The sequence below is a fragment of the Ambystoma mexicanum genome, chromosome 8, assembly GCF_040938575.1.
Source record: "Ambystoma mexicanum isolate Mex_15411 chromosome 8, UKY_AmexF1_1, whole genome shotgun sequence".
Classification (NCBI taxonomy): Eukaryota; Metazoa; Chordata; class Amphibia; order Caudata; family Ambystomatidae; genus Ambystoma; species Ambystoma mexicanum.
The window spans coordinates 20,384,266-20,411,849 of record NC_090929.1 but is presented as its reverse complement, the minus strand read 5'-3'; the positions used below and the strand labels follow the sequence as shown (position 1 = coordinate 20,411,849).

The 27,584-nt window shown below is 51.3% G+C and overlaps 1 protein-coding gene across 2 annotated transcripts in view; it reads right to left on the bottom strand.

Moving 5' to 3' along the window:
• Positions 1-27,584, bottom strand: part of ODF2 (outer dense fiber of sperm tails 2) — a 1,029,707-nt gene that overhangs the window by 863,012 nt on the left and 139,111 nt on the right. For both annotated transcript variants that reach the window (XM_069609164.1, XM_069609165.1), the window contains exon 4: positions 436-585. In XM_069609164.1, coding sequence (XP_069465265.1) covers positions 436-585 — 150 coding nt within the window. The remainder of the gene's footprint in view (positions 1-435; positions 586-27,584) is intronic.

Here is a 27,584-nt window from a genome sequence, read left to right as displayed (position 1 = left end):
AACATTACACATAATTACTGCCAGAGACGATCACAGCAAGGATGACTCCCCTGAAGGGAGGCCCAGCTCATGGAGAGCTAAACCACAAACGTATAACAAGGATTCACGTATGAAGGGAGGCCCAGCTCATGGAGAGCTAAACCACAAACGTATAATAAGGACTTACATAGAACTGTTGAAGGCCCCAAAATCCCAAAAGAAATTGACACTACCCACCCAGATACTGTTAGTAGGCTATCTTTCAAGCAGGTGGGCCAGGACTAGACTCTACAGTACAACAGGATCAAGGAGCCATTTCATTGCTGCTAGAGAACTAAGAACGGTGGGTGCAAGCAGAACGCCCACAACAAAGGTAAGCAGGAGGAAGGGTGGGAGGCCACCAGGCTTATGCAGTAGATTTCTGCTGCTTGGTGACTCAGGAGAAGAAACACATACCTCCCACTTAAAGTCCCTCGGTGCAGCTGGTGGTGTTTTTGGTGGTTGCAATGTTTTTCCTGGTGGAATCCAAGGGGTCTTGGTCTTTACAGTCATGGCACGGTGTTGACTGCCAGAACTTCCTCTCGTTCTACTTATCGATGATCGAGACTAAAAATGTAAATGTCAAACAAAAGAAGAATTAGTCAAATATAATATGTTGGACATAGGAAGATGTTTTCATAGAATCACATTTTTAAACACTAGAGCATAGATGCATGATAAACACCAGAGAAAGGACCGACCTAACACCTTCCCTGGGCACTGCTGCAGGACCCAGCAGGTGGAGGACCGACCCATCACACATTCCCAGGGCACTGCTACAGAACACAGCAGGTGGAGGACCAACCCATCACACCTTCCCAGGACACTGCTGCAGGACACAGCAGGTGGAGGACAAACACATCACACATTACCAGGTCACTGCTGCAGGACGCAACAGGTGGAGGACAAACCCACCACACCTTCCCAGGTCATTGCTGCAGGACACACAGCAGAGGGAGGCCTGGGCCATCATAACTTCCCAGGGCACTGCTGCAGGGCACAGCAGGTGAAGGACCAACCGACCACACCTCTCAGGGCACTGCTGCGGGGCACAGATCAGAGGGAGGCCTGGGCCATCATAACTTCCCAGGACACTCTTGCATGATGCACAACAGGGAGGACCAACCGATCACACCTAAAGGTACTGCAGCATGACACACAGCAGAGGGAGGACCGACCCATCACACCATCCCAGGGCACTGCTGCATGACACACAGCAAAGGGGGCCAACCCATCACACCTTCCCATTACACTGTGGCATGACACAGCAGAGAGGCCACATCCATCACCCCCTTCCCATGGCACTCTGGCGTGATGCACATAGAACAGGCCACTAAAAAAAGAACTGGGAGCCGCTGCACCGATCACAGCTGAGCATTGGTCTGAGGGGGAGTAACGGGGTATCCTGGTTGAGGGAATTTTGCTCTATGTAGGTATGTGAGACCTGATCGACTTTGTAAGATTTCTGAACTAGTTTACAACCCTGTTGGCCGACCCCATCTGAAAGGGTGTTCCTTAATGAGTGTTTTTTTACCTGCAATGGAGTGGTCATTTATGGACACATGTATTTAAAGGATATATTTTGATATATGCATCTATTGCATGTGTGTACTGCACCCTTTAGCAATCCTTCTCCATCCAAAGAGTTTGCTGTGACTGCACGGCCATTCTACCACCTGCAGAATCAGAATAACTCAGAGGAAACCCCTGTAACCCAGTAGACTGATATCTGGGACCCATAACTAGGACCCACAGAAACTCAGTGAGGACTACACTCACACCTCCCTGGGGTACTATCAAATATTTTCTGGGGGACCAAAATGTTCAGCTTAGTCTTTGTCCGGACCAAAATGATCACAGGCCACACACAAAACCACAAAGACCCATGCAACCAATCTCTGGATGTCGTTACTTCTCCCCAAGGGGGAGCCCCTTCCCATGAGGCCAAGGAGGTGAGGCCGCTACCAGACAGACCCCCTGGGGGTGGTACTCAGCGGGAGGATCCCATGGGGAGAGCCTCACCCTTTAGGGACAAGGACGACCATCCAAGGGACATGTAGTATGCCACGTTCATCAGCTCCACTCTCCTCCTACACATCCGCCTACCCTCCCCTCAATCCGCTGTACCCCACACTTACGTTTGCTTCAGTATCACTAGTAACCTGGAGGATACTGGGGGGAAGAATAGGGGGACCTTTGAAAGATCTCCCTAGAAGATACTGGGACGTGGAGGACAAGCGGAGCAATGAGGAGTCTTCAGAGAATGTATACATGCATTCTAGTCACTTTGATAGTTCAAACATAAAAACCAAAAGGAGGACTTACATATGTGAGAAACCCTGCCTGGAGGAACCGCAAGTAAGAAAGCCGTTCGGCGGAGCACCAGGAATAATCCAGCGTCCCCGTTCGCTACAGCAAGGCCAAGAGAAGGTCCGGGCGCGAGTAGAACTTGGACGGTGCGTGCAAACCCTAACCCGCACGCAGAAGGAAGAGGCACACTGTGGGAATGCTGCAGTCCAGAGAGCCAGAGAAGTCAGGGGAAGGACAAAGCTCGGAGAAACCCAGGCCAGCCGGAGGAAGCCAGGAAGAACCCTAAAAGGTATCTGGGATGCTAGGAAGGTTGGTGAGGGTGCAAGGGAGCTGTGGAAAACTCTAAGAGTACTGAGCAAAGGTGAGGAGAGACCCGCACCCAAAATGCAAGAAGAGTCATCCAAGTCATCTTCTTTGTGGCAGTACCTGGCAGGAATGTGAACCAGGTCTGTCAAAGCATAGTGGAACGTTTGCAAACCGTCTTCTGCATGGCAGTGCATGAACCAAGGAAGGCCAAGGGAAAGGGTTAATTCTGTCTGGCTGTGTGTGGAGGAAAAATACTGAGAGTCAGACACCTGAAGAAGGGAGTCATTCTACAGCCACCCAACAGTGAAAAGTAGCTATGGACAATAAGGAATGTTGTTTGAGCTGGAAAGTTACCCTCTTGAGTTGAACTGAAAACACTGCTGCTTGTTTGACATTTCAACCTAGAACTTTGTTGTGTACCTTGAAGTGGGATTGAAACCTGGGGAAGGAAGCCTGAGGCAAAGGTCCCACCTACAATTGGAACTGTGATCCATTGTGGTGAACCAAGGTCCCAGATGAACGTATATCTTCTTCCCCAAGTACCAGCCAGAGAAGAACAAAGATAATCCTGACCAAAAATTGGGGCAAAAGGTGAGACAGGATAAAGCGGTACCAGGCACTCGGCGGCTAGAAGAAAACGGAGTTCGTTACACAGAAAGCTGGCTACAGAATCATGTAAACCCCCACTCTATATATCATACCTGGTCCAAGAATAGGCAAGCCTAACCCGAACGGCATGATGGCGCAAGCTAGGAGGATGGCAAAATGCAATGTAGAGGTCTCACCAGAGTTCCAGGTAGAAAGAAGTTCCATAAAGTACCAAATCCAAGGAAAATCCACAAGAGTTCCAAAGCCACAAATCCAGGGTCACATTCCAAATACTTCAAGATCCAGAAGATAAACCAGTTCACCATCCAGCAGGTAAAAAACAGCAGCAATCCAGGGAAAAAGGAGACACCTGCAGAACAGCTAATAAGCAAGGAAGTCCAGAAAGCAAGCGTTTAAATGGAGCCGGAGTGACTTCCTGATTAATCACAGCGTTAAAACGTGACGGGATCACTACATATTATCCGCACCAAAAATAACGCTGTATGTATGGTTGTCTGGAAAGGCCATAAGTGATATTTTGGGGGTGGGGGTACTTTTGGGGAGTATTGGGAGAGGGGGGGGTGTCCCCCGCTCCTTTAAAAATAATGCGTGGGTTGCAGGGGTGTCTCCCGCAGGTTTCATGCCTTAATATTGCTGCAAAAAGATGGTGATATATTTGCGGGGATATTAACACATGGAACCCACAGGACTGCTTTGTTTCTGTGCGGTCGTTGATGCGCGCGTGTCCCTACGTCCTGGAGGCGCCATGGCAGCCTCCAACAGCGCCGCCGTGGAGAAATGAGGAAGAAGGGTACAGCCGCAGCCAGTGCAGGACCCCCAGCAGCCTAAAGGAGGACCGATGCGACCGGCACACAGCAGGTGAGTGCATGACATCCATTGTCCAGAAGAAATAAGTCATTCTTCTGGACCAAGAAAATACACTTTTAGTTTAGTTGCAGTTGTTTGACACAGGATGGTGACTCTTGACTTACATGGACATCCTGACTGAATCCTTAGTATTTTAGTTCACGTAAGAAACCCCTCAGAGTTGGGGAGAAGTAGATTTTGTCTTTATTTTCTCATGAATGTTTATGCCAACAACCATTGTGGGTCAGTCTCCTCTTTCTATACCCTTACAACCCGAAAACACAAACACCCCGAATGCAATGATAACAGGGGTTCCAAGTCCTGAAAAGCAATCTGCTATTCACAAACGCACACCAAGTAAGTGATACTGATGAAATAGGAAATCATTTCAATAAGAAAGCATGAGAAGTTTCTACCCAATCATTGTGGCTGCTACTTGTGCCAAGTGGTACATTTTAAAGCACACAGGCAAGTAGCGTTAGTAGTAGATGAAAGGATGCAAATATCTATCTCCGACAAGGAAGGATTGTGAAAAAAAAACTGTGCCAAAGTGCAAAATCACTGAACAAAAATGTGATGAGATTAAAAATAATTGAAAAAACAAAGTTTGCAGGTGTTAGCCAGCTTCACAAAGATTTTGCCCAAAATGGATTGTAACAGCATCATTTTAAGGCAAACTGGGCCAGGGCAATGCATTTGAGGAATTGACTGCCTTCGGGTGGCAGGACTGTGGCATTTTAGGCTCTGCTTGGTACAGAATGTCAGCAGATGGACGTGTGAATTTGTGCAGCCCGGCACACATGGTAACAATATAAGAGTAGTCCAGGTTGATAGCTAACAAGTGCTTGCCTGTCACACGGCACAAGCCCATTCTTTGCAAGTTCGAATCTTGCGATCAGCTGAAACAACGTTTCATCCTGCAACTGGCTGATGAACCGAGAACCATAAACTGGGGTATTAGCATCTCTTATTGCCCTTCATGCTTTCAAATGGAGTGCCATAAAATGGATTAACACATGTTTTTACAGATGTGGGAGGAATCCGGCATGAAAAGCTATACATGAACACATATGGCTATGGCATGCACACAAGGAATTAACTATAGATGGATGGTAACATTGAGGCATTTGCAGCTGCACTTGGCATATTGATGAAAGAACTGAATAGGTGAGGGCTGCAACTTGTATTTGGAGACAAAATGATGCAAGTGAGACATTAACTAGCATTGGATGACTTACTGGGGCAACTGGGTTGCGCTTGCATATGATGGCAGTACCTACACTGCTGCACTGTTACAATAAAAAATGAGACATAGGTGCCACGACAAAAAGATATTTAACTCAAAAGCCCAACCATATGGTTTGCCAATGCTCATTACGTGTCGCCCTCTTGCGTAAGGTGAACATGTTACTTACCCGTGGTAAGGTTCTTTCGACTGGATGTTCCTCCCACGTATTCCTCATCTTCTGATAGATCCATATCCAGCTTTAGTTGCTTCGGAAAGACTTTCCAGCAGGGTGTGCTGTGCGTCGATGCCTGTCGACTCAATGTCCCTCGACGACCTTCGTCTTGATGTCGACGTCATCACTGGTACATAGAGCGTGCAGCGACGTTTGACTTCAGTTCTATTTTTATGCATACTTTCAATATGCTTTATGAGATGTACCTAACGTAAGATAGTGTTTCACTGTGAAAGAGCGTAAACTGCAATAACAAGGAAATTCTACTGCGGGGTAGGTTGGGAGGGGCGATGAGGAATGCGTGGGAGGAACATCCAAGCGAAAGAACATTACCATTGGTAAATAACGTTCTTTGAATGGATTGTGTCCTCCCACGTATCTTTCTTTTTTCAAATAAGTTTTTATTGGCATTTCTTAAACAACTCTGCACTGTAAAATGTGAACTCCCCTGGAGCCCAAGATCCCCTTCCCCCTCTCTCCGCTCCCCCTCCCCCACTCCCAGGTCAGAGTTCTTCTTTCTTCATCCGGGCCGTATCCGCCCCCAGTCCCCTTCTTGTCTCATCGAGTCCGTTAGTTGCCCCTGATCTGTATACACCTCCATTTCTCCCCATTCCTGTCTGTGCCGAAGGCCCTGCCCTCCTTTTGCAAATCATTCCACCTTCCTTCGCCAGAGCCGCCTCTACGCAAGACCCAGAAGCGGCATTTTCCATGGGCACCAAGCTCTTCTGGAGTCCATCCTTAGAAATTGTAGAACTAAGTGGTGTTTTCCCCTTATTGCATAAGTCACTTTCTCCAGGGCAGCCATGGTCCATATTCTCCCTATCCCTTCGTGTTCTGTAGGTGTCCTCTTAGCTTTCCATTTGTGGGCCACCAGTAAGGCCCCTGCCATCACTAGGATGACATATATTTTCCGTTGGGCTTTCGTGGGCAATTTTTCCAGATTTCCATCCAGGCCCAGTATAAACAGACCTACATTTGACCCTATTTCTAGACCTAGTATGCCCTTCGCTGCTTCTTGGATCATCCCCCAAAAAGGTTTGGTTATCGGGCATTGCCACCATATATTGCCCCAGGACCCTTCGCCTCCGCAACCCCTCCAGCAAGCGTTTGAAGTCTTTCGATATATTTTTGCCAGTTTACATGTGGTGAGATGCCACGGATACATCAGTTCCGGCCAGATTTCTTGGATTTGCACTGATCGTCAATGTGGGTATACTCGCCTGCAGGCTTTGCCACTGTTCCATGCCAATCTCCTGGTTAACTTGCCTTTCCTAGTTGCGAAATAACCTTCTCCAATCCTGCCCATCCAGGATATGGTTATCGGGCCCCAGTCAAGAAGCAGATTCTTAATATTCTCCAGCAGAGGGGGATAGTTTGTTATGTATATTCCCATATATCTTATTTTATCTGAGGACCACGCGTACGATGAGCCGACCTTCAGCTCCTTGCCTTCTCTGGTGGCATTTGTAGACTCAGCACCTCGGATTGTCTTGATTTAGATTCAGCTCTGCTGCCTGGGCAAACTCTATCATGGCTCTATCAACTGCCTCCAGTGATACCTGTGTGTTTTTCAGGGTTAGCAACATGTCGTCTGCAAACGCAGGCCCTTTATGGGCCCTCCCGCCAAATGGGACCCCTTCATTTTCCTGGGTGGATCCGATTGTGCTCAAGAGTGGTTCTAGGAAGATGGCATATATTTACGGCGACAGGGGGCATCCCCGTTTCGTCCCTCTAGATACTGCCACCAGGTTGAGACTTTGCCATTGATCAGTAAGCATAGCGATGGGTTTCGGTAATTGGCTTCTACTTTGGTCGTGTATGCTTCCCCAAACCCATTTTGCGCATTGTGGAAAAGAAGAACATCCACTCCACCCTGTCAAATGCTTTTCCCGCATCCAACGCGACCACTAGGGCTGCAGTACGCAATTTATAAATTTTTCTATTATATGGGCAATTCTCCTAGTGTTATCATCGGTTTGTCTTCCCCGTATGAATCCGGATTGGTCAGCGTCGGTCAGATCAGATTAGACCCTCTACTACTTGGATGCTAGGATCTTAGTGTACATTTTTGCGTCTAAGTTTATTAGAGTAATCGGCCTGTATGTGCCCCATATTGTGGGATCCTTCCATGGTTTGGGCAGTAGTACCACTTTTGTCTCTTCCACGGACAGTGTTATCCCTCCCCTTCCCCCAAAGCAATTAAACAGAGCAGCCATGCGGGGGGCCAAGATGTCCCTGAATGCTTTATAAAATTCTGACGTAAAGCTGTCGGGCCCGGGGCATCATTAGCTGGGAGTGCAGCTATTGCCCTATGCACCTCTTCTCTGGTTAGCTCCTTCTACAGTTCCTCCCTCTCTAGGGCCGTTATCGCCGGCAACTTACAATTTTCTAGGTACTTCGCCTGGGCCTCTTCATCTGGACTATCCGATTGATAACGTACCCATAGTATTTGACAAATTCACTCTTAATGGATTTGAGGTCTGAGCTTTCCTCACCCATTTCCGTTTTTAGGATGGTACTATCTATCTTTTTCTACCTTCTTCCTCTTTCCTTAGCAGTCTAGCAAGGAGTCTACCCGCTCTGTTTGCCTTAGTATAACACCTCTGCTTGAGTTGCATAAGGGCCCTCTCAGCTTTAGTGGAGTGTACTGTCTCCAATTGGCCCTTAACCGCCCTATATTCCCTTCTGGGCCTTATCGCCATTTCCTGCACGATTACCTTCAACCTACCCTCCAGGTGTCTTCCAATTTCCTGACCTCTCTATCCCTTCTTGCCTTTATAGCTATTATCTTTCCTCCAATAGAGGCCTTAAAGGCGTTCCACACTATAGACTGATACATCTCCCAAGACTCATTCGTCTGAAAATATTGATCCATCTTCTCCCTCAGTTCCCTCAGATCTTTATCTTTAAATATGAGCGCTGGGTATCTCCATCTCCACAGCCCCACTGCATGAGTCGGTTGCGTCAGTGTCACCGTAACTGGGGCATGGTCCGAAATGGTGATAGCACCTACCTCCACTTCCGTTACTCTGTCTAGCAGGGGGCGAGAAACCCATGGATAGTCTATTCCTGACACCGTCCTCTGAACATGGGAATAGAAGATGTATCCTCTGGAGTCCACCTTCTTCTCCCTCCCCGTGTCCACCAGTGCCAGGGTGTCCATACTCTTCTGTAACTCCTTTGAGGGTTTAGTTTGGGTATGCAAAGTTCTTGCACTCTTATCCCTTGCTGGGTGCCATGCTAAGTTGAAGTACCCTGTGAGTATTATGTTCCCCTTAGCGAACCCTTCTATTTTATGCAGCATGGTTTGAATAAAGTGATCTTGACCTATGTTGGGTGCATAGATTGTTGCAAATGTTATTATACCCCCCTTCCGTGAAGGGCCATTGCTTTGAATCTACCTGCTGCATCTCTGGTTCTGTCCATAATTTTCAGCTCAAGGTTATTTTTTAAGGCTATAAGAACTCCCCCTCTCTTTCCGGGGTTATTCAATTGTTGTATTCGGTTGTACCCCTTTATTTTCATTCTATGTCAATCCTTCTCCTGTATGTGCGTCTTCTGTAGGGCTATTAAGTCTAGGTTCTCCCCAAGCAGCAACTCCAGCCTTTTCCTTTTAATCGGCAAGTTGAGCCACTTGATGTTTAGGGACATGATCTTTAGGGACTTATCCTTTGCCATTAGTTACTGACGATTCACCGGCCCCCTCCCCCCCCCGTTTGCTACGGCCCATTGAATCCTTCCTGAACTGGTGCTTGTCCCCTCCCCAAACCCCCCCCAATTTTCCCTCCCCCCCGTGTTGGTTCCACCGGCCTAGAGGCCCCCCCAAAACTCTTCCTCATTTGTTGTTAACCAATCCGCTCCCAGTGTCGCCTCTAGCAGGTCTTCTCTGACCCAGGTGGTGATCCAACTGACCCCCCCCGCCCACTCCCCACCGCTTCAGTGATCAACCTTCTTCCCCCTCCCCGGGTAGTCTTACTGTAATCTCGAAGCCATGGTGGTTTTATCGATTGGGGCTCCTGCACTGGGTATCCGACACTCTTGATAAGAATTTTTTTCTGGGGACTCAGGCCCAACTGACCCCTTCTCCTCACCTTCCTCTTTGAATCCTGGGTTGTCCACTCCCACGCCCTTCTCTGTGGCTGTTCCTTTCCCATATCTTGCGGCTCCTTCTGCGTCGGATCTACCTCTATGCCGAGTAGGTCCGCCCCCTTCTCTTTAGTGGTGATCCTCCTGTCTTTTGTCTACCTCGAACAGGAGGCCTAATGGGAAGGTCCATTTTTATCAGATACCTTGTTTCAGTAACTCTTGTACTACCGGGTGCATTAGTCTTCTCTTAGTGAGGGTGATTTGGGAGAGGTCCTGGTATAGCTGGATCGTGGCCCGATTGAAGTTAAGGTTGTCCATCCGTCTTGCTGCCAGCAGAACCTTCTCCTTTTATGTGTATTCGTGCATTGCCACTAGTACGTCCCTTGGCCTTGCTCCTGGTTCATTTCTCTTACGTCCCACTCTGAGAACCCTATCTATCAGTAGCTCATCGGGATCGGAGGTGTCACTTATGATTGCCAATATTTGTTTCACCGTTTGTTGCAGTTGTGTGTCCCCCCACAGTTTCGGGGATTAACTTGATCCTTATGTTAGAACTTCTCGACCTATTTTCTAGGTCTTCAGTCTGTATTTCTAGATTTTGCGTGGCCCTGGCCAAGTGTTCCATCAGTTTTTCTACTGTATGATCATCGTCCGCCAGCTCCTGCAATGCAGATTCGTTGGTATCGACTCTTTTCCAGTACATGAAGGCCATTATTTACCTGCTTAAGCGCTCCCGTCAGCTCTTCCTTCATTTTGTCGAGTTGGGTTTGCATCACATTTGCCATCCTGTCCCCGAAGGTTTGGAAGCATTGTTCCAGGATTTATTTTGTAACCCCTCTAGCCTCTTCTTCCTCCTCCTGGGGGGTTTCCTATTCACTCCTGTCCACCCCCGTTTCATAGTCTAGTTGGGGACCCTCTTCTCTCTCCTCCACATTTTCTGCAGTGCTCCTTCCGAAGTCATCTTCTCTCCTTTCGCTGGGGTCGAGGTGACTTTCCCTCCGTTTTGTGAAATTTTTGCCACTTCTTCGGCTACTTTGGCGGGTGTAGTTATGTCTCCTTGTGTAATGCTCCCGACACTCCCCTGGTGTGTCAACGTTGCCCTTATGATGTGTTTTCCAGCCTTGTTCTTAGGGGCTCCTTGGCCCCTGAATCTCCCTGGTTGTGTTGAATGGGCATTTAGATTGTGCCTTTGAGACCTAACATATTTTGTCTTGGTGAGTCCTTGGCCTCCTCTTCCTGTCCCAGTGACCTCCACCTCTCTGGGTTCCAATTGTGGGGGGAGGGTCTTGTGGGTCTTTTTCAGGAGAAGACCCAATGCACTTTCCGCCTCCCCAGTGGTCTCAGCAGTCTTTATTGCAATTGCAGCCCTTCTTGAACTTGTCTAAGGTTAGCTTTGTGCGGGCCCCGACTTTCTTCTGCCCCCATCCCCTGCAAGTCTAGGGTCACTGGGGGAGTGTTTGTTGTATTTATTACTTCTTGGCCTTGGCTTTATACCTCTTCAGGGCCCCTCTTGGATTCCCTTCTGATGCTTCCTCTACTTTAGGTGGCTGTATTTCCTGCCGGGGGAGCAGGCTTTGGATTACCTGCTCACCACCGCTACTCCTTCCTCATTTTCCTGCTCCTGCTCCGTGATTCGCGGCGGTAGCCTTTGCTGTCTCTGCTCCTGGGCTCTTACTGCTTCATTGCTGTCGCATCGCACTGCCTGCTGAGCCTTCCCTCATCCTCCGTTCCTTGACTGGGTCCCGTTGGGCTTCCTTTCTTCTCTGCTTCGGTTCTCGCCTCCTCCGCTCCTCCCTGCCTTACATGGACCAAGGCTGCTGCTCCTCCTGCGAGTGCCGGGCATGCCTGCTCCTTCCTCTCGCCACTCCCCGTTACTTGTCTGGCGCCGGCTCCCCGTCAGGCATCAGGCCGGATCCGCATTCACCTTCTCCAAGGCCCAGCCTTCCAGCCAGATAACGGCTCCTCCTCCTTCCCGCCTTCCAGGGTTAGTCCGCCTGCTTGCGTCTCCCGCTTCTCTGCAGCAGGGGCTTGCCGCTACGCCTCTGCTCCCTCTGGGCAGCAGACCTCCTGTCCAGTTTGGGGGTAGCTCTCTGCACAGCTGCTGGCTGGATTTCTTCAGGGCGAAGATGTTCTGTGTTTTACGCCAGCCGGTCTCCTTGTTGCTGCCAACGCTGCCTCTCTCCGGGCAGTGCCGCGGATTAGCTTTCACCCAAGCTTCACCTTCACTTCCCTCATTCAATGCGGTTTCTTCCCCTTGTCCGAAGTTGCTAAAATATGCGTCCGGGGAGGGGATTTTGGCTGGTCTTTCTACCTTTTGGTGTAGGTGGTGTGGGGAACACCTCTATCACAGTGTCCTCACCCCGGTGGCCATCTTGGATCTCTAATTCCTCATCTTTGATAGACTCCCAAAGCAGTGTTGCATTTTTGGAGGAGGGAGTAAGAATTTTAGGAATTCCTTATTGGCATGTGTATACCGAATGTAACACTGCCTTCCCTAATCCACCTTCCCGGCCTGAGCAAGAGGCCCAACAGCAATGCTTTGTAAATGTGTGAGTGGAGGACCATGTGGCCGCTGAACAAATATCTTGAATTGGGAAGGAAGTAGCAATGCCTCTCGTCGAATGAGCCCTTACACCCTCAGGAGGATCTTTTCCAGCATTCAGACATTCCCGAAATAATATACTTAGATGAGGCTTGTTTTGTGACCGCCATACCCAACTTATGGCCTGTGTAACCTACTGGTCCTTTCGTAAAGGCTCTTCTCACAAGACGTCCAAATCTCAAACTTAACACATCTACCCCTTGCCACCACCACCACACATACTGGAAACACTGCTGCATGTAGCATGCATGTACCACTTATACCAAGAACTCTTATAACCTTACCTATAACTATTGTACTAACTATGCCTGTAACCTTGCTGTAACTAAGCCTTCATGTACCACCCACACCAATAACTGATAGAACCATGACCTGCATCTATTGCTGTAAGCCTTCATGCAACTAGCACCCAGATGCCCCCAGGTTCAGCGCGCTTTAGAAGTGCCAAAAAAAAAGAATGAAATAAACCAACGAAAAGTTGATCATCCTATCAAATTAGATATCCTGGATAAGTAGAAGTTAAGTGCACCCTTGGGTCAAGCCTGTGTAATCTCTCCTCTTCCTTCCCAGGATGAGGTGGAGGATAAAAAGACAGTAGTATAATTTTTTTATGAAAATCAAACAATCTTTGGTAAAAAAGTAGGTTTAACCTTAAGGACCACTCTATACTTTAAGAAAATTGTGTAAGGAGGCTTGCAAGACAATGCTTGAAGTTCCCTCACCCTATGGACTGATGTAAGAGCAACCAAAAGAATGCTTTTGAGCAGTGGTCACAGTGAGCGGGAACGTTCGGGAGCTGCGTTCCACTACTTTCATTTTATTTTTACTATTAACAGTTACACTACTTTTTTCACACTTCTCCACTTCAACAGCCAACAGCAGTTCGTTAAAATTAGATCTGTTTCAACTCAAATGGCTGTCAACCAGCATGGCTGCAACCCTTGAAAAATGTGTTCCACGTTGCTCCCTTACCTTCCATGCCAGGGTCACAGCTCCACTACTTTTTTTGATACACTTCTACCACTGGTTTTGAGGGTTAGCAACCTTAAAGGATAGGAATGAATAGGTCAGAAGGGAGTGCACATGAGACATTCAAAACTAAGTGGAGATCCAAAACTGGGACTTCAAAGGGGATCGAAGGGAACACATTTGTCAATGCCTTCAGAAATGTTTTCACTAGTGGCATACTGCTGCCAGATACCCTTTAAGTGTGCCAACCTGGAGCCCCAGAATAGCAAGGTGTAACAAAAAAAGAGAAAACAGGTGTGCTGCATGTTAAAGGGTCCACATTCTTGTCCCTGCACCAGCTGCAGAACTTGTTCCAACGGCAGTGGTACAAGGATTTTGTTGCTGGCCTTCTGGACAAAAGCAAAATATCCATTATGTCGTCCGGGAGGTCCCAATTCTTATAGCTCAACCTCACAGAAACTATGACTGAAGGTTGAGTGTATTGACCTCTGGATCAATGACTGAAGGTTGAGTGTCTTGACCTCTGGACCGAGAACCCGACCCTCCTCTCGCGAGAGAAGGTCCTCTTTGTGGAAGACGTATTGGAGGGCAGATGGATATGTGCACAAAGTCCGGGTACCATGTCCTTCTGGCCCAATCCGGTGCATTTAGGATCATGGATTTCACAAACTCTCTTAACCTCCTAGTTACTTGAAGAATGACGGGGACTGGAGGAAACGCTTATAGGAATGGAAACTCCCAGTCCACTACGAACACGTCCAAAAGAGCTCCCCTTGGAGAACATTCCCTGGAGCAGTATAGCTCGCACACCGGTTGACACCAGTCGCGAACAGATCCACTTGAGGGGTTCCTCGAAGGGCAAAGGTCTCTTGAAGGACTTCCTGGGCTAGTTTCCACTCGTGGGAGACTGTGCTCTGCCTGCTCTGAGCATCCGCCGCCATGTTCTCCTTCTTGAATTGCCCAGAACAAGAGCTGCATTGTTTCTCTGCACAGTGGTAGTGACCCCTACGCCTCCTCTCTTGTTGAAACAGCTAAGTCCACTCGTTATTCTTCCTAGTTTGTTCACAATATTAGCCTCGGGAAGGTTCCAAGTCTGTTCCACTCCTATTGCTTTCCCCTTTGCTTCACCCCATAGCAGGGGGAGTTCTGTTTGCAGATATGTACATATGTTTGTTTGCGTGGATGGAAATCAAAGAAGCTTGATTTAAACCATATAAAAACACAGTGGGGGTAATTCTTAGAATTCAGCGCACAAGTGGCGCACGCGGCTGGCGCAGTGTGCGCGTGCGAATCCCTGTGCCAGCCGCGTGCGCTAAAATCCATTTCCGCGCACAGCGTATTCATGGATCCCAGCTACCAAAACCAGCCGTGGCGCACAGTGGCGCAGCGACCCTGCAGCAGCGCCAGTTACGCCCCCAAGAACGCCTCTCGCGCAGGGAAAAGCCATCCAAATCCCCAATCCAGCGCAAAGGGCTGCGCGAACCCTGTACCAGCACGGCAAGCGGGGTGCGCGGGAAGTACCCCACGTCATTTCAGCTGGGTATGTGTATTTCAGGGGTGCGCTTGAAGTTCCACACGCGATTCCATCAGGGTACGTGTACATCAGGGGTGCGTGGGAATTTTCACACGTGAATTCTGCAGGGTACGTGTATATCAGGGGTGCGCGGGAAGTTCCACACGAGATATCAGCAGGGTACGTGTATTACTGGGGTGCGCGGGAAGTTCCACACGCGAATGTCCTGGCTACGTGTATTTCGGGGTGCGCAGGAAGTTTCACACGCAAAGTCAGCAGGGTACATGTATATCAGGGGTGCGCGGGAAGTTCCACACGCGAATGTCCTGGCTACGTGTATTTCGGGGTGCGCAGGAAGTTTCACACGCGAAGTCAGCAGGGTACATGTATATCAGGGGTGCGCGGGAAGTTCCACACGTGAATGTCCTGGCTACGTGTATTTTGGGGTGATCGGGAAGTTTCACACTCGATATCAGTAGGGTCCGTATATTTCAGGGGTCCGCGGGGAGCACCACACGTGAATTGCACGTGTGGGTCCTCCCACGTGTTCCCTCTACACCCTCCACGGCCCCTGTAGGTGGCTCACACCACAGGGGCCTACCCTGCACATGTCCTGCAGGCACCCCATTCACCATGGCCATGCCCCCCAGCCAACCCACATGTCAACTTGCACTACTGCCCACCAACGCATGTCCCCCTGCACCCCCAGCCACCAGGGGCAGCCTCCACCAGGCCCCCACCCATGTCCAACTCATGTTCCCCACCACCCCCACCACCCCCCAGCACTGTGGGGCACCTGCCAGCAGGCCCCCACCCATGTCCAACTCATGTTTCCCACCGCCCCCACCCCCCAGCACTGTGGGGCACCTGCCAGCAGGCCCCCACCCATGTCTCCCACCACCCCCACCCTCCAGCAGTGCAGGGGCAGCCTCCACCAGGCCCCCACCCATGTCTCCCATCACCCCCACCCTCCAGCAGTGCAGGGGCAGCCTCCACCAGGCCCCCACCCATGTCTCCCATCACCCCCACCCCCCAGCATCCAGGGGCACCCTCCACCAGGCCCCTACCCATGTCTCCAACCACCCCCACCCCCCAGCACTGTGGGGCACCTGCCAGCAGGCCCCCACCCATGTCCAACTCATGTTCCCCACCACCCCCACCCCCCAGCACTGTGGGGCACCTGCCAGCAGGCCCCCACCCATGTCCAACTCATGTTCCCCAGCCAACATGTCATCACAATCTAGATCCCTGGTCCCTATGGCCAGCCTCCAAATGCAAAACACCCACCCGAGTATTGCATCCACCCACTCAGAAATGGGAATTACATGACAGAACACCAATTGCAAGTTTCGAAACAAACACATGTCCCTTACATACACCCAATGGGTGTCAGTGAATCTCAAAACCCATATCATGATATGCATGAAACCAATGAGATGATACTACACATTGAAGTTCGATCAAAAAATATGTATTAAAGGAAACCTAAATAGATTCAAAAATAAAGAAACAGAAATGGGAATGTACAAAAACGAAAGGAAGCATGTCCGTGAAAAAAAGCAAAACCAAAAATCATAATCCAAAAGGAATGGTGTCCAAAGTCACAGTCCACAAAAGAAAATCCAATGGAAAATAATAATTGAAAGCCATTGCTCCACGGGTAAATTTTGAAAGAAAAAGAAAATCCAACAGTGAACTATATACAGGTGAACAAGCCAGGGCCATTATCCCAACAAAATAAATGAAACCTATCTAACTACACTAACTAATAAAATAAACTATATACAAAAATGTGGCCCATTGTCCAAAAGGTCCAAAATAAATTAAAAAACAAAGGAAACCTAACACTAACTACATAACTATGTACAAGGGCAGCGGGCTACTCTGACGGCTCACCTTTGGATGTCCCGGGCCCGGGCATCATCGAACTCCTGCTCAATGTCCCGGAGGCGGTCCTCCATGGCCCCGAGGGTCCGCAGGGCCGTCGACGTGTCCACCTCCAACCCCCTGCGGATTGCCTCGAGGCACTCGGCCCGCCTCAGGGCCCTCTGCATGGAGTTCTCCGCCCTGACCATTGTGAGCCGTGCCTCTTCCGCCCGCTGCCGCTCCGCATCTATGGCGTGGCCCAACCGCTGCCACACGGAAGACACTCTCTGTCCTGGGTCCTCCTGCCCTCTGGCCGATGCCTGCCCCTCCGATGTTGAAGGCCCCGAGCCTTCATGGCTCCCACCACGTTGCTGCTGCTGATGTGCCTCTGCCCGTGCACTGCCTCCTGCTGCCTGCACATCCTCCGCCGGCTGGGGTGCAGTCGTTGATGTGGCCACCCCTGCTGGACGTCCGACTCCCGACTGTGGCAGGGATGCCTCCTCCACCAGCCTGGCCGCACCATCAGCGGCAGCTCCACAGGCCACCCAGGTGACTGATGGGTGGGAAGATGGCACGGAGGACGACTGGCGCGTAGGGGGTTCAGTGGAGGAGGGGGTCGTAGCAAGCCCCATCAAACGGAGGAATCCGGCCTGGGTGACCTGTCCCAGTAGGCTGACGTGGTCAACGAGCCATTCGAGATGACGTGCAGTCTCCTCATGAAAAGACTGCAGGTCACCTTGCATGGCCCGTTGACGCAACGCCACACCAGTCAGGACAGGCTCAACCCGGACCCGGATAGCCACGTCTGCAGACAGAGGAAGGCCAGTTGTCGTGCGCTCATCCCCTGCCTGAAAACGGGTCTGGACGTAGGCATCCCTGCTGGTGCAAGATGATGCAGGGACAGGATCAGGGACAGGATTGCACACAGGCACCTCCGCGGCGGCCTGTGCTGCCTCCTGTCCCTGGTCCTGCACTGCACCACTAGTACCAGTGGGATCCCCACCTCCAGACCCCGTCTCTGTTGCTTGCACGGCCTCCTCCTCCACCAAACCCCCCACCAACCTGGATGACTCTGTGCCATCTTCCCCCGTTGGGCCCTGTGGGGTCCCAGCTGCCCCTTCTGCTGCCGAGTCCAACTCCAACCTCCGCCTCTTGGACCTCCCCCCGGGAGCTGCAGCCTGGGACGCCGCATCGGACTCCTCACTCCCCGACGAGATGACAACATGGGAGGGGAGCCGGGCCTTGCGTCTCCGGCTGGCGGTGGGATCCCCGCCGCTGTGCTCCACAGCACCTTCTCCGCCCTCTTCATCAGTTGACGCTGCAGACAGGGAGAAATAAAACAAAGGCATCAGGGCACTGTACAATGGACACATACACACATGACAGTTGTACATGAGTGGCATTGGCAAACCTCAGACATGCCATCACAATCCCCAACACACATGTCATTTCAACTCGCACACATGAGCCATACCACAGCCATATTGCAACTGCCAGCACCATCCATACACATACAACAGCATGAGCAGGCAAAGCTGAGCCAGACATCACATGCAACACAGGAAGTGCACTACACATGTACACACACCACCACACTTGCATGCATGTGTACACCTCTGCCAAGTGTCGCAGTGTTCAGATGGGCATCCATGTCACATCTGCCAATCAGGCTTTCACATCCCACTGTCACATGCATCCATGTTGCATCACTGTTGCACCCTTGTCAAATACACACAAATGCACATGTACACAGTGCTGATACATGCAGCTGAAAACAACATACATGCGTGACATCACGAACATGTCTACTTACATACACATTCATCCAAACATGTGTGCCCACAAAACTGCATTTGGCATGCAAGCCTACACACACAAGCACCATCCATGTCTCACATTACAGCCCTCGCATGTGTTAGCCTCACGGCCCTGTACACCCCCAGCCATACTCAACCCCATACAAACAGATGTGCAACCTGCACACTACTGAAACATCACCACACGCACAGCTCAAACTCAGGATGCATGTACACTTACCGCTCGACTCCAGACGGGTCTGCCTCTCAAGGACCTGGACGTGGAGCGCTGGGGATATGCGTTCCAGGACCCTCATCTGATCTTCCGACAAGTGGCCCCGGCGCCCCTTGGCATCCGCTGCCTTCAAGAGGCGCCGGGCCTTGTTCAGTGTCCTGGACCTGAAGTCCTCCCAGCGCTTCTTGACATGTTGGAAGTCGCGGACTTCCACCCCCTCCGCGTTGATGGCAGTCACGATGTCAGTCCAGATCCGAGTCCATCCTTCCTTGTCGGCGCGGGAACTTCCAAAGAGGGCATCATACTGCCCCAGGACTTGCTCCACCAGGACACCAACTTCCCTGACACTGAAGCTGGTGCCCCTCTGCCTCTCCGGCCGGGGGTTGTCAGTGGTGCCAGATGTTGCAGTGCCCGACATGACAACCCCAGAGACAGGAGTGGGTGGGCAACTGGGTCCTGGGGCTGGTCTGTGGAGCGATGGAATCCCAGTCGGGAGTCTTCAGTTCCAGCAGGGGTGGTCACAGCAACAGCACCCCTGGCTGATGTGCAGGCAGCAAATGGCAGGGCACGTGGGCAGCAGGCAGTCAGGCAGCAGCAGATGGCAGGTGGGAGCGTGCTCGGGGCTCTGGGGGGGCAGTAATTCGGCCTTCTGGGCAGGAGCGTGGTCTTCTGTGTGCTTACGCGTGGCCAGCTTGATACGGAGTGATTTGGCACGTGAAAATTCGGCAAATCAGCGTGTAATTCGAGGAAAGGCCCTTAGCGCGTAAGCGTGTCTGCACGCATACGCAATTTCATTGGACAGAAGGCCCCTCAAGCGCAAGTGCCCCTGTGACGTGACGCGCACAGGCGTGCATGGGCATTCCAGCGCGCGTGAAAAACTGCACGTCCGCGTGTAATACGAGGAAAGGGCCCATGCGCGTAAGTGACGTGACGCGCGCGTAAGTGACGTGACGCGCGCGTAAGTGACGTGACGCGCGCGTGCATTTCCCTCAGCACGGGTTAAAGGTGAGCGGGCCCAGCAGTTAGCTGTACGTGCCTTTCGTGGAGACCGACGTGTGTTGCTGCTTCCTGTTTCGCGCGCCTTCACAACTATCAAGGACGTATCTCTTCTTTTGGCGGGGGTATTGGCTACGCGTGTTTTTCTGCATCGCGCTAGTCAGAAGGTGAGTCGCACATGCTCTTTTTCCCACTGCGGGTGCCCCTGTGTATCGCACCCATATTCGATGTCATAGTAGCCTGCGTGTCCCACGCGTACGCGTTTTTCGTGTTACTGGGTGCCACCGCGTACTGCGGGAGTTGAATCCACGCACGTAGGCTGCAGGGTTGCGTGCACGGTTTTACTTCAGTTTTGGGGTGCCTGAGCATTGCGTGACCCGTCACTACATCACCGGGGTCACATACAGCCTTGCAGGTGCAGGGGGGCTGTTAACATCTTGCTTCCCACCCCTTCACCCCAATTGCCCAGGTCAATTGTGGTGTACACCTCCCATTGGCACCACTCCATCTGTGCCGGCACTACATCTGTGCCATGGTTGGGAGGCCACCAAAGGTGAGGGGCGCCTCAGCTGGGCGTACTCCTCGTGGCGGGCGTGGTCGGGGACATGGCCGTGGTGACCAGGGAGTAGGGGGACTCCAGGGTGTCCAGGGCGGCCACAGAGGGGGAAGAGGCAGGGGTGCGCCACTTGAGCACAATGTTGTGCCATGTGTCGGTGCAGTCATGCCACCACCCCCTGTGGTTCCGGGGGATGCAGCTTCTGCATCTGGCACTGGCGCCCGTGTGACCCGGCAGTCCGTTCCATCGACTGCCACGGGCCCAAGGGTAGTGGTAGCTGCAGGTGCAGCTGTGGACACCGCCACCCAGGCTCGGGGTCTGCCAGCGCAGGCTGCGTTGGCACTTGAGGAGCCCTTGGTAGATCTCCAACAGGCCAGGGGGGAAACCATAGGGGCAGGCCGGGCTGCTCAGACCAAGACACATGTCCCTGGGGCAGTCATGTCATCTGCTGCCCCGAACAGCCGGGTGTTGGCAAGTGCAGGGGCAGATGCCCCAACAGCACCCCGGTTGTGAGTCTGCCAACCAGGACTGTTGCGGTCAATGACCCTGCCACAGCTGATGTTGCTGCGCAGGGTCCATTAGTGGGCACCCAGCTGCCACTGACACAAGTCAGGCCTTTGGTCATCCCTCCACCTGCCACTCCCTTGGCTCAATCCACCAAACCCACTGGCCATACTGGTCAGGGCGGCATTAGCCAGCCAGGGTCTGTGCCACAGTCCAAGAGGAGGAAGGTTGCACCTGCAGCACAGGCTGGGAACCCACACACAGCCACGACCTCCTGCACGTCGAGGAAGAAGCCTTTCTGTAAGCAGGAACTGGACTTCCTCGTGGACTACGTGCAGGGCCACAGCCGTGACATGCTAGTGGGTGCCAAAAGTCAGACTACGGCTGCCCAACGTGAGACCCACTGGAAGCATGTTGCGGAACATGTCAGTTCATTCGGCCATGAGGTGCGCACGGCGCAAGAGTGCAAAAAGCGTTGGAATGACATCAAACGCAGCACTAAGGCTAAGCGTGCCTCTAATTACAACTTGACTCTGGTGACTGGCGGTGGGCCTGCACCAGAGGAGGAAAAGCTCACTCCGCATGAGGCACTCGTTGCAGAGTTCATACCACCTGAATTTGTCGAAGGAGTGGGAGAGATGCTGGACTTTGATGCCCAGTCCAGTGAGTGTTGATGCGTGTTTGTTGAGGACGTGTGTGTTTCACTTGTCGGATGTGTTGTGCATGATTGCCGCTACATGTGACGTGTACATGGTTCTTATGTGTAAGTAATGCAATGCTTCCGTCATGCATGTCTCCTCTGCATGCATGCGGGGACTCCATGTAGGCATGCTCCCTTGCCCCTCCTCCGCTACTCTGCACCCCAGTTCCACCTTTGCACTGGTGTTCTTCAATCTTGCCAATGTGTACTTTCTTGTTCAAGCGTCCTGTGTAGATGCTCACTTCCAGCGTAGAATCTGCCAAACATATGCCGTGTGGTACAGCCTTAGTACTTGATGCAGGGTATCTCACTTGTACTGTGCATAGGTCAGATGTCCCGCAGGGACATGAGTGCCCATTCATGCTCCATGTACATTGCACGCATGCCCCTATGTGTCCTTGACTGGATGATCACTGTAACACAAGTCCTTGGTTGCATACATTGCCTGCCATCTCATCAGCCTTCCCATGTCAACTGTGGCTCAGTCCTGCGTTGCACACATGTTTAGGGTCTGACAATCTGTGTGGCTCACAGGCCTCAGCCTGTTCAATGGCCAATGACTCAGTCCAACTGTTGTTGTGTCTTCTTCACACATGGGCGGAATCCAGAGTTTTCATCTTGTGTCCTGCTTACTGTCCTAGCATCATTTGCAGTGTTGTCACTTGGATCACATTGAGCTGTTGATGCCAGTCAACACTGCCTGTCAATACACAGGTGTATGGTCAGCCTTTTGATACCATGCTAGGCATCCCTGCTTTGGTACTGGGGTGGAGGGGTGCTTGGCTTCTAGATATGGTGCACATTGAATGCACAATGCACGTGATGTCTGAATTTGACATTGCACTGCCTTCACATTTCCTGGCACACACCATGGAGTCCTTGTACATGTAGGTAGTGAGTGGCGTACACATTTTCTGCACTGCATAGACCCACTTCCATGGAAACTGCCACCTTTCAACAGGTCTGAGTTGACCCAGCATGCATGCCAGGTTATATGTTGTGTCACATGTCTGCCTGATGCGTTTGCTGTCGGTGTGTGTGTGTGTGTGTTGTGTGCTTCTGACATGTGGTTACCTTTTTTCTCTCTATTTTTCAGGTGATGACGCAATGGAGGCGGAGGATGGTGTTGTCATGCCAGACACAGGGTTGTTACCACTACATCAACCCGGCACTAGTGGGGGTCGTGGGGAGGTAGGCCACGAAAACCCCCAAGTGCTACAGTCCATCTTGTCTCTGGCTGCCTATGAGTCCAGCCTTGATGACGACTCTGACGTCCATGTTGAGTTGGATGAGCATCAAGTCCATGTGTCAGGGGTGAGTGATTCTGATGTGGACACTCCTCTGTCTGCGACACCTGCACTGAGGGATCAGACAGTCTTGGTTCCTCCGCCTGTGGTGGATCGGGACGCAGGGTCACCCTCCACACCAGTCACTGATGTGCCTGGGACATCACGTCGACGGGGGCAAGTAGTCGTGCAGCCGTGGGCGGTGCCAACACAGCGAGGACCCCCGGTCCTTGGGTCCCGCAGGGGTCAAGCCTGGCAACGCGGTCGCCGCGCGCAACCGCAGTATACTGAGTGGGAGCAAGACATGACTGCCAATTCAGAACGGCAGGGGGCAGCAATGGAGAACATCACTGAGAGCATGGAGTGGGTGGCCCGATCTGTGCTCCCCCTGCTAGGCAGGTGCTTCTCCAGCAGCAGGCGGCACGGTCCACAGCCCGCTCGCTCAGGCTGGGCATGGCGACCTCAGACAGGGCACGCCAGGCTGAAATGTCGTTTCTGCGTCAAGCAATTGCAGCTCACGCAGAGGCGCACATGGATGCCCTGAGGGAGGAGTATGCTTCCCTCAGATCCACTCTGGCTGTCCTTATGATGTACCAGAGGCAGCAGGCAGAGGACAGGTTTGCACAGCTTGAGCGTACCATCTTGGCTGAGCTATAGGCTTGCCGGGAGGTGCAGGGGTTGTCCAGCCAGGCTTTGCAGGAGGAACTCTGTGTTACACGTGCTACCGTGCACGAGGAAGCACGTGTATCACGTGAGGTTCTGCATGCAGACCTACGTCACATCGCCACACAGAACCAGGCTCACCCGTCCGGCAGACTTGCTGCCGACGAGGGGCAAGCTGCGGCTAGGCGTGGCCAGGCTACTGTGCCACGTCCTCCTTTCCAGGATGAGCCAGACTCGGACGACCATCTATCTCCCACATAGGTCGGGCTGTGCAGGCGTTGAGCCCATGGAGGTTTTTTTTTTGGCTCAGCATCATCGCATGTGGATGTTGAGCAGCACCCTGTACCTCCCCCCTCCTGGGTGCCTCCCCTCCCCCCCAGGTCGTATGTGGCCATTTTTGATTTTTCTTTTAGCTTAGTTAGTTAAGTTTCTGTTTGATAGTTAGTTTAATTAGGCAACGTAGGTTTTCCATAGTTAGTGTAATTAGTTAATATAGTTTAAAATTGCTTGTCTATTGTGCTTTCATGTGACGGTGCGGTGCTTTGTGGCTTTTGAAGGCATCCACTGTGTTCCAGCTGGGCCCTTCAGGCTTGTCTTGTGTATGTGTTTGGTGCCTGGGGTCCTTGACTCACATATGCCACTCCTGCCTCCTTATCCATGGGCTCGCAAGGATGGTTCGGTGTCACAAACTTTTACACAAGGGCTTTGGACTGTCATATCTGTGGCATGTCTGGTGCTGCTTGACTTGTGTTTACACCCCTAGTGGGGATGATTTTGGTGTTATTGTCCACTGTTAAGCTTTTGCTAGATGGGGTGTTTCATGATTAATGTGTACATTAATTACTATGCATTGTGTAGTATGTTTCTTATCTTTACTGTACACGTGCTTGTTGCAATTCATGCTGTAGATAGTGTTCCACACTTTGGATGTGAAAGACGGACTGGACTGATGGTGTGATTTATGCTGTGACTCTCTGACATGGTCAAGTAGTGAGATGCCTGAAGAGACACACACAGATGACTTTGAAGCATTAATCATGTGTTTCATGCCCTTTCTGCAGTGGGATGAGCCTCCAGAGCACCTTTGCCAGCAGACATGGCCCATTGGACGACAGAATTCTGGACACGTTTGTTGGTGCCCACGTGCACATGTGTGCACAATCAGAGGCACAGGGATTGCAGACCTACATCCTAGAACTGCTGACGTGTTCCAAGGAACTCCAGGCAAGCTGAGCAGCACAGGGGGGCCACAACACAGCAAAGCTCGCACCAGGCGAGTTGCACATGCAGGCTTAGTCACAGCACTGAGGGTGAGCTTGGACGGATATTGGTGTTGAAGCACACAATGCAGCTCAGATGTGTTGGTGGTCTGATGGCTGTTGATTGTAAGGTTGTCTGGGACACCTGCAGGGGCAGTGGCACATACCCTCCGGTACACCAAGGTCCATCGAGGCACTTGTATCAACCATGTAGCCTTCCGAAACATGGAAAGGGGCAGCTCACAGGGACATACGACAAGGGACATACTCGGGTGCAGTGCATCTCATTTCCATGTACTTTATGATGAATGCACTGCCAACTTTGTTTCGGTCATGGTGGTACTCAACTTGCTCTGAAGTCATGGCTTGCTATATGGGTCTGTCTGCTTACCCAGGGAACATTGCATATTGTGTGAATTGTGACACATTGGTGTTCCATTTGCCACGCAGCCACCGGCAGTTGACTTACTGCATTGACTGTGTATGACCCGTCACAGGGGTAATGTTATATATGGGTACGAAGCATCTACACCAGATTGTCTTTTTGTAGAGTAGTTTGTTGCTATGGGGCATGTTTGGTGGTGTGTTTTTGTGTAATTGGCACGTACAGGTTGTTGACTGTGGCTCTCTTTGCAGCATTGCAGTGCTCCTGTAACCGGACCTGAGAGTGCGCAGGCAGGAGGCCAGCACTCAAAACCAGAGCTAAGTGTCTTGTTGTTTTTCTTTCAAACTGCTCTGCATAAGCTTGCTTGGGGGTGCACCAATGCATGGATGTATGTGTGATTCAATTTGGTATGTTTTTTTCCACCTAATCACCCAGAATCCTATGCAATTTTGAACCCTGTACCCTCTACCCGGTGTTCCTGCTTCCCGTACCTATCCAAGCAACGTTCCCTAACCCTCTTTCCCCGCTGGGGTTGCGGATGCCTGTGTAAGCCCCGAACTTGCAGGCGCCCCTAGAGGGGGTGGTTGGTTCGTACCACTCCTAAGCCTGGACTACAGAAGGCCATGACAATGATGTCCAAGTTTGTTTGGATTGTGTATGTGTTCATGCAGGTAGTACATTTTCGTGCATTCCCTACTTTCATGTGTCATTCCTCCTTCCCTCTCCTGCCACTCAATTCCAGTTATCCAGTGTGCCAACACCTGTCCCGACTGCATATCCCTGACCCTCCTTCCCCACCAGGGTCTCAGGGGCCTGTGTGAGTTTGACCTTGCAGGCACCCGGGACACAGTGGGGGTGGTTGTTTTGTGACACTCCTGCGCCTGTTCATGGGACCTGTGACAGTACACATCCGTTCATGGTGCATCATCCTATGTTATGTACCACACATAGTTCACATCCTGTTGTGACATTGTTTTACTGTGCTACCTTGGTTGTTGCATCTTTGTGGTAGTACCTGGCCTTTGTGAGGTACTGCTACGTCAAGTCATCTACTGGAGGGTGTTCTGGTTTGTTTTTATGCCTTGGATTTTGTGATTTTGGAAATGAGTGTGGATTCTGAGGGTGCAGGCACCTTTTTACACACAAGGTGGGAGATGGTGATGAAGGGTAATGGTGATCCTGTGGCCAGGTGGAATTGAGGGTTGAAGGCTCCATGACCCAGGTGCAGTTGTTCAATGGGTCATGGTCATTTGTGAGGGAGGGGGGGGGGGTTGTTGTTGATAGTTGCCTTGCCCTGCAATGTGATGGGAACTCTGACATTGTAATGGTGGTATCCTACGTACATGTTGTATTCTGCTGATCAATCCCTGTTCATGTGTTGTGTTTACCTTTCAGGTGCGAGGGGATAGTTGTGGTTTGACATGCTGGGGTGTACACATGGTGAATGTTCACGTGATGTGTAGAGAACACTGATGGTCACTTGATTGCACATGCATATGTTGAGTGCATGTCCTTTTAGACCCACACACTTGCACTCTGATGCACTACATGTACTCCCACCCTTGCATATCCACGTGTACACTGTTTGCCTTCTGGTGCCCACTGTGTCCCTGCAGCACATGTTCTGTGACCAATTCTGGATCCTTACATGCCTAATTTGCTTTTTGATGTGGTCTGTCGCTTAGATGTAATGCTCAGGGTGTGCATCACACACAATGGCTGTTCACTGTGCTGTGCGCTGAGCAGTGTGTTGCAGGAGTAGGACACAGCACACAGAAGCTGCAGTGTTGATTTTGCAATGCACAATGTGCATGTAGACAGGCATTCATTGTTAGGTTACGTCTACAACTCTTGTAATGCATTTTGAAATGACTTATTTTGGGTGGGAGGTTGTTGTTCTGTCATTTCATCCGATTCCAGGTCAGGCACCATTGTCTGATGCCACTGTACATTTTGGACATGGCAATGTGTACCTTATTGTTACTGTGTTGGTGTATGGGTATTGATTGCCATGTCATGTTGTGGTTTGGGAGGGTTTGAGTGACATAACAGTGATGGCCATGGCCTGTTTTGCATGTGTGTGTGATGCACACCTTGCATGTCAGGGTCATCCGCTTCTCAGCGCAACTAGCTGGGGGTAGATCTCTCTCCACGGCAGGGCCCTCCCTCTGGAACAGCCTTCCTGCCTCACTTGAACTTGAGCTGAACCATCTCCGGTTTGGGAAACACCTCAAGACCTTCCTCTTTGCTTCTGCTTTCTCTCTGCCTCTCCCTTGCGGAATTCTTCACTGGAACTGCACTGGATCTGCAACTGGGCCACTCTCACCGACCTCAGTCCCTGGCCCAGCCACTCTCCACTTGCACTGCCTCCCTGGCAACCCCTGCACTGCGGTACTGTCTCTCTATCCCTACAGCCCCCCCCTTCCCAGCACTTGTCTGCACTTACCTTTGCAGTTGCCACCAGCTGACCTATGTATTTGTTTTTTGGTCTGCTTCCCCTGTACTGCACTCCCCCCCTCCCCTTCCCCTTGCACTTTTCCCTTCCCCCTACCCCTGCACAATCTAAATGACACCTGGCCTAGTAGTACCATTGTCAGTCTTCCCTTGTTCCCCCCCTCC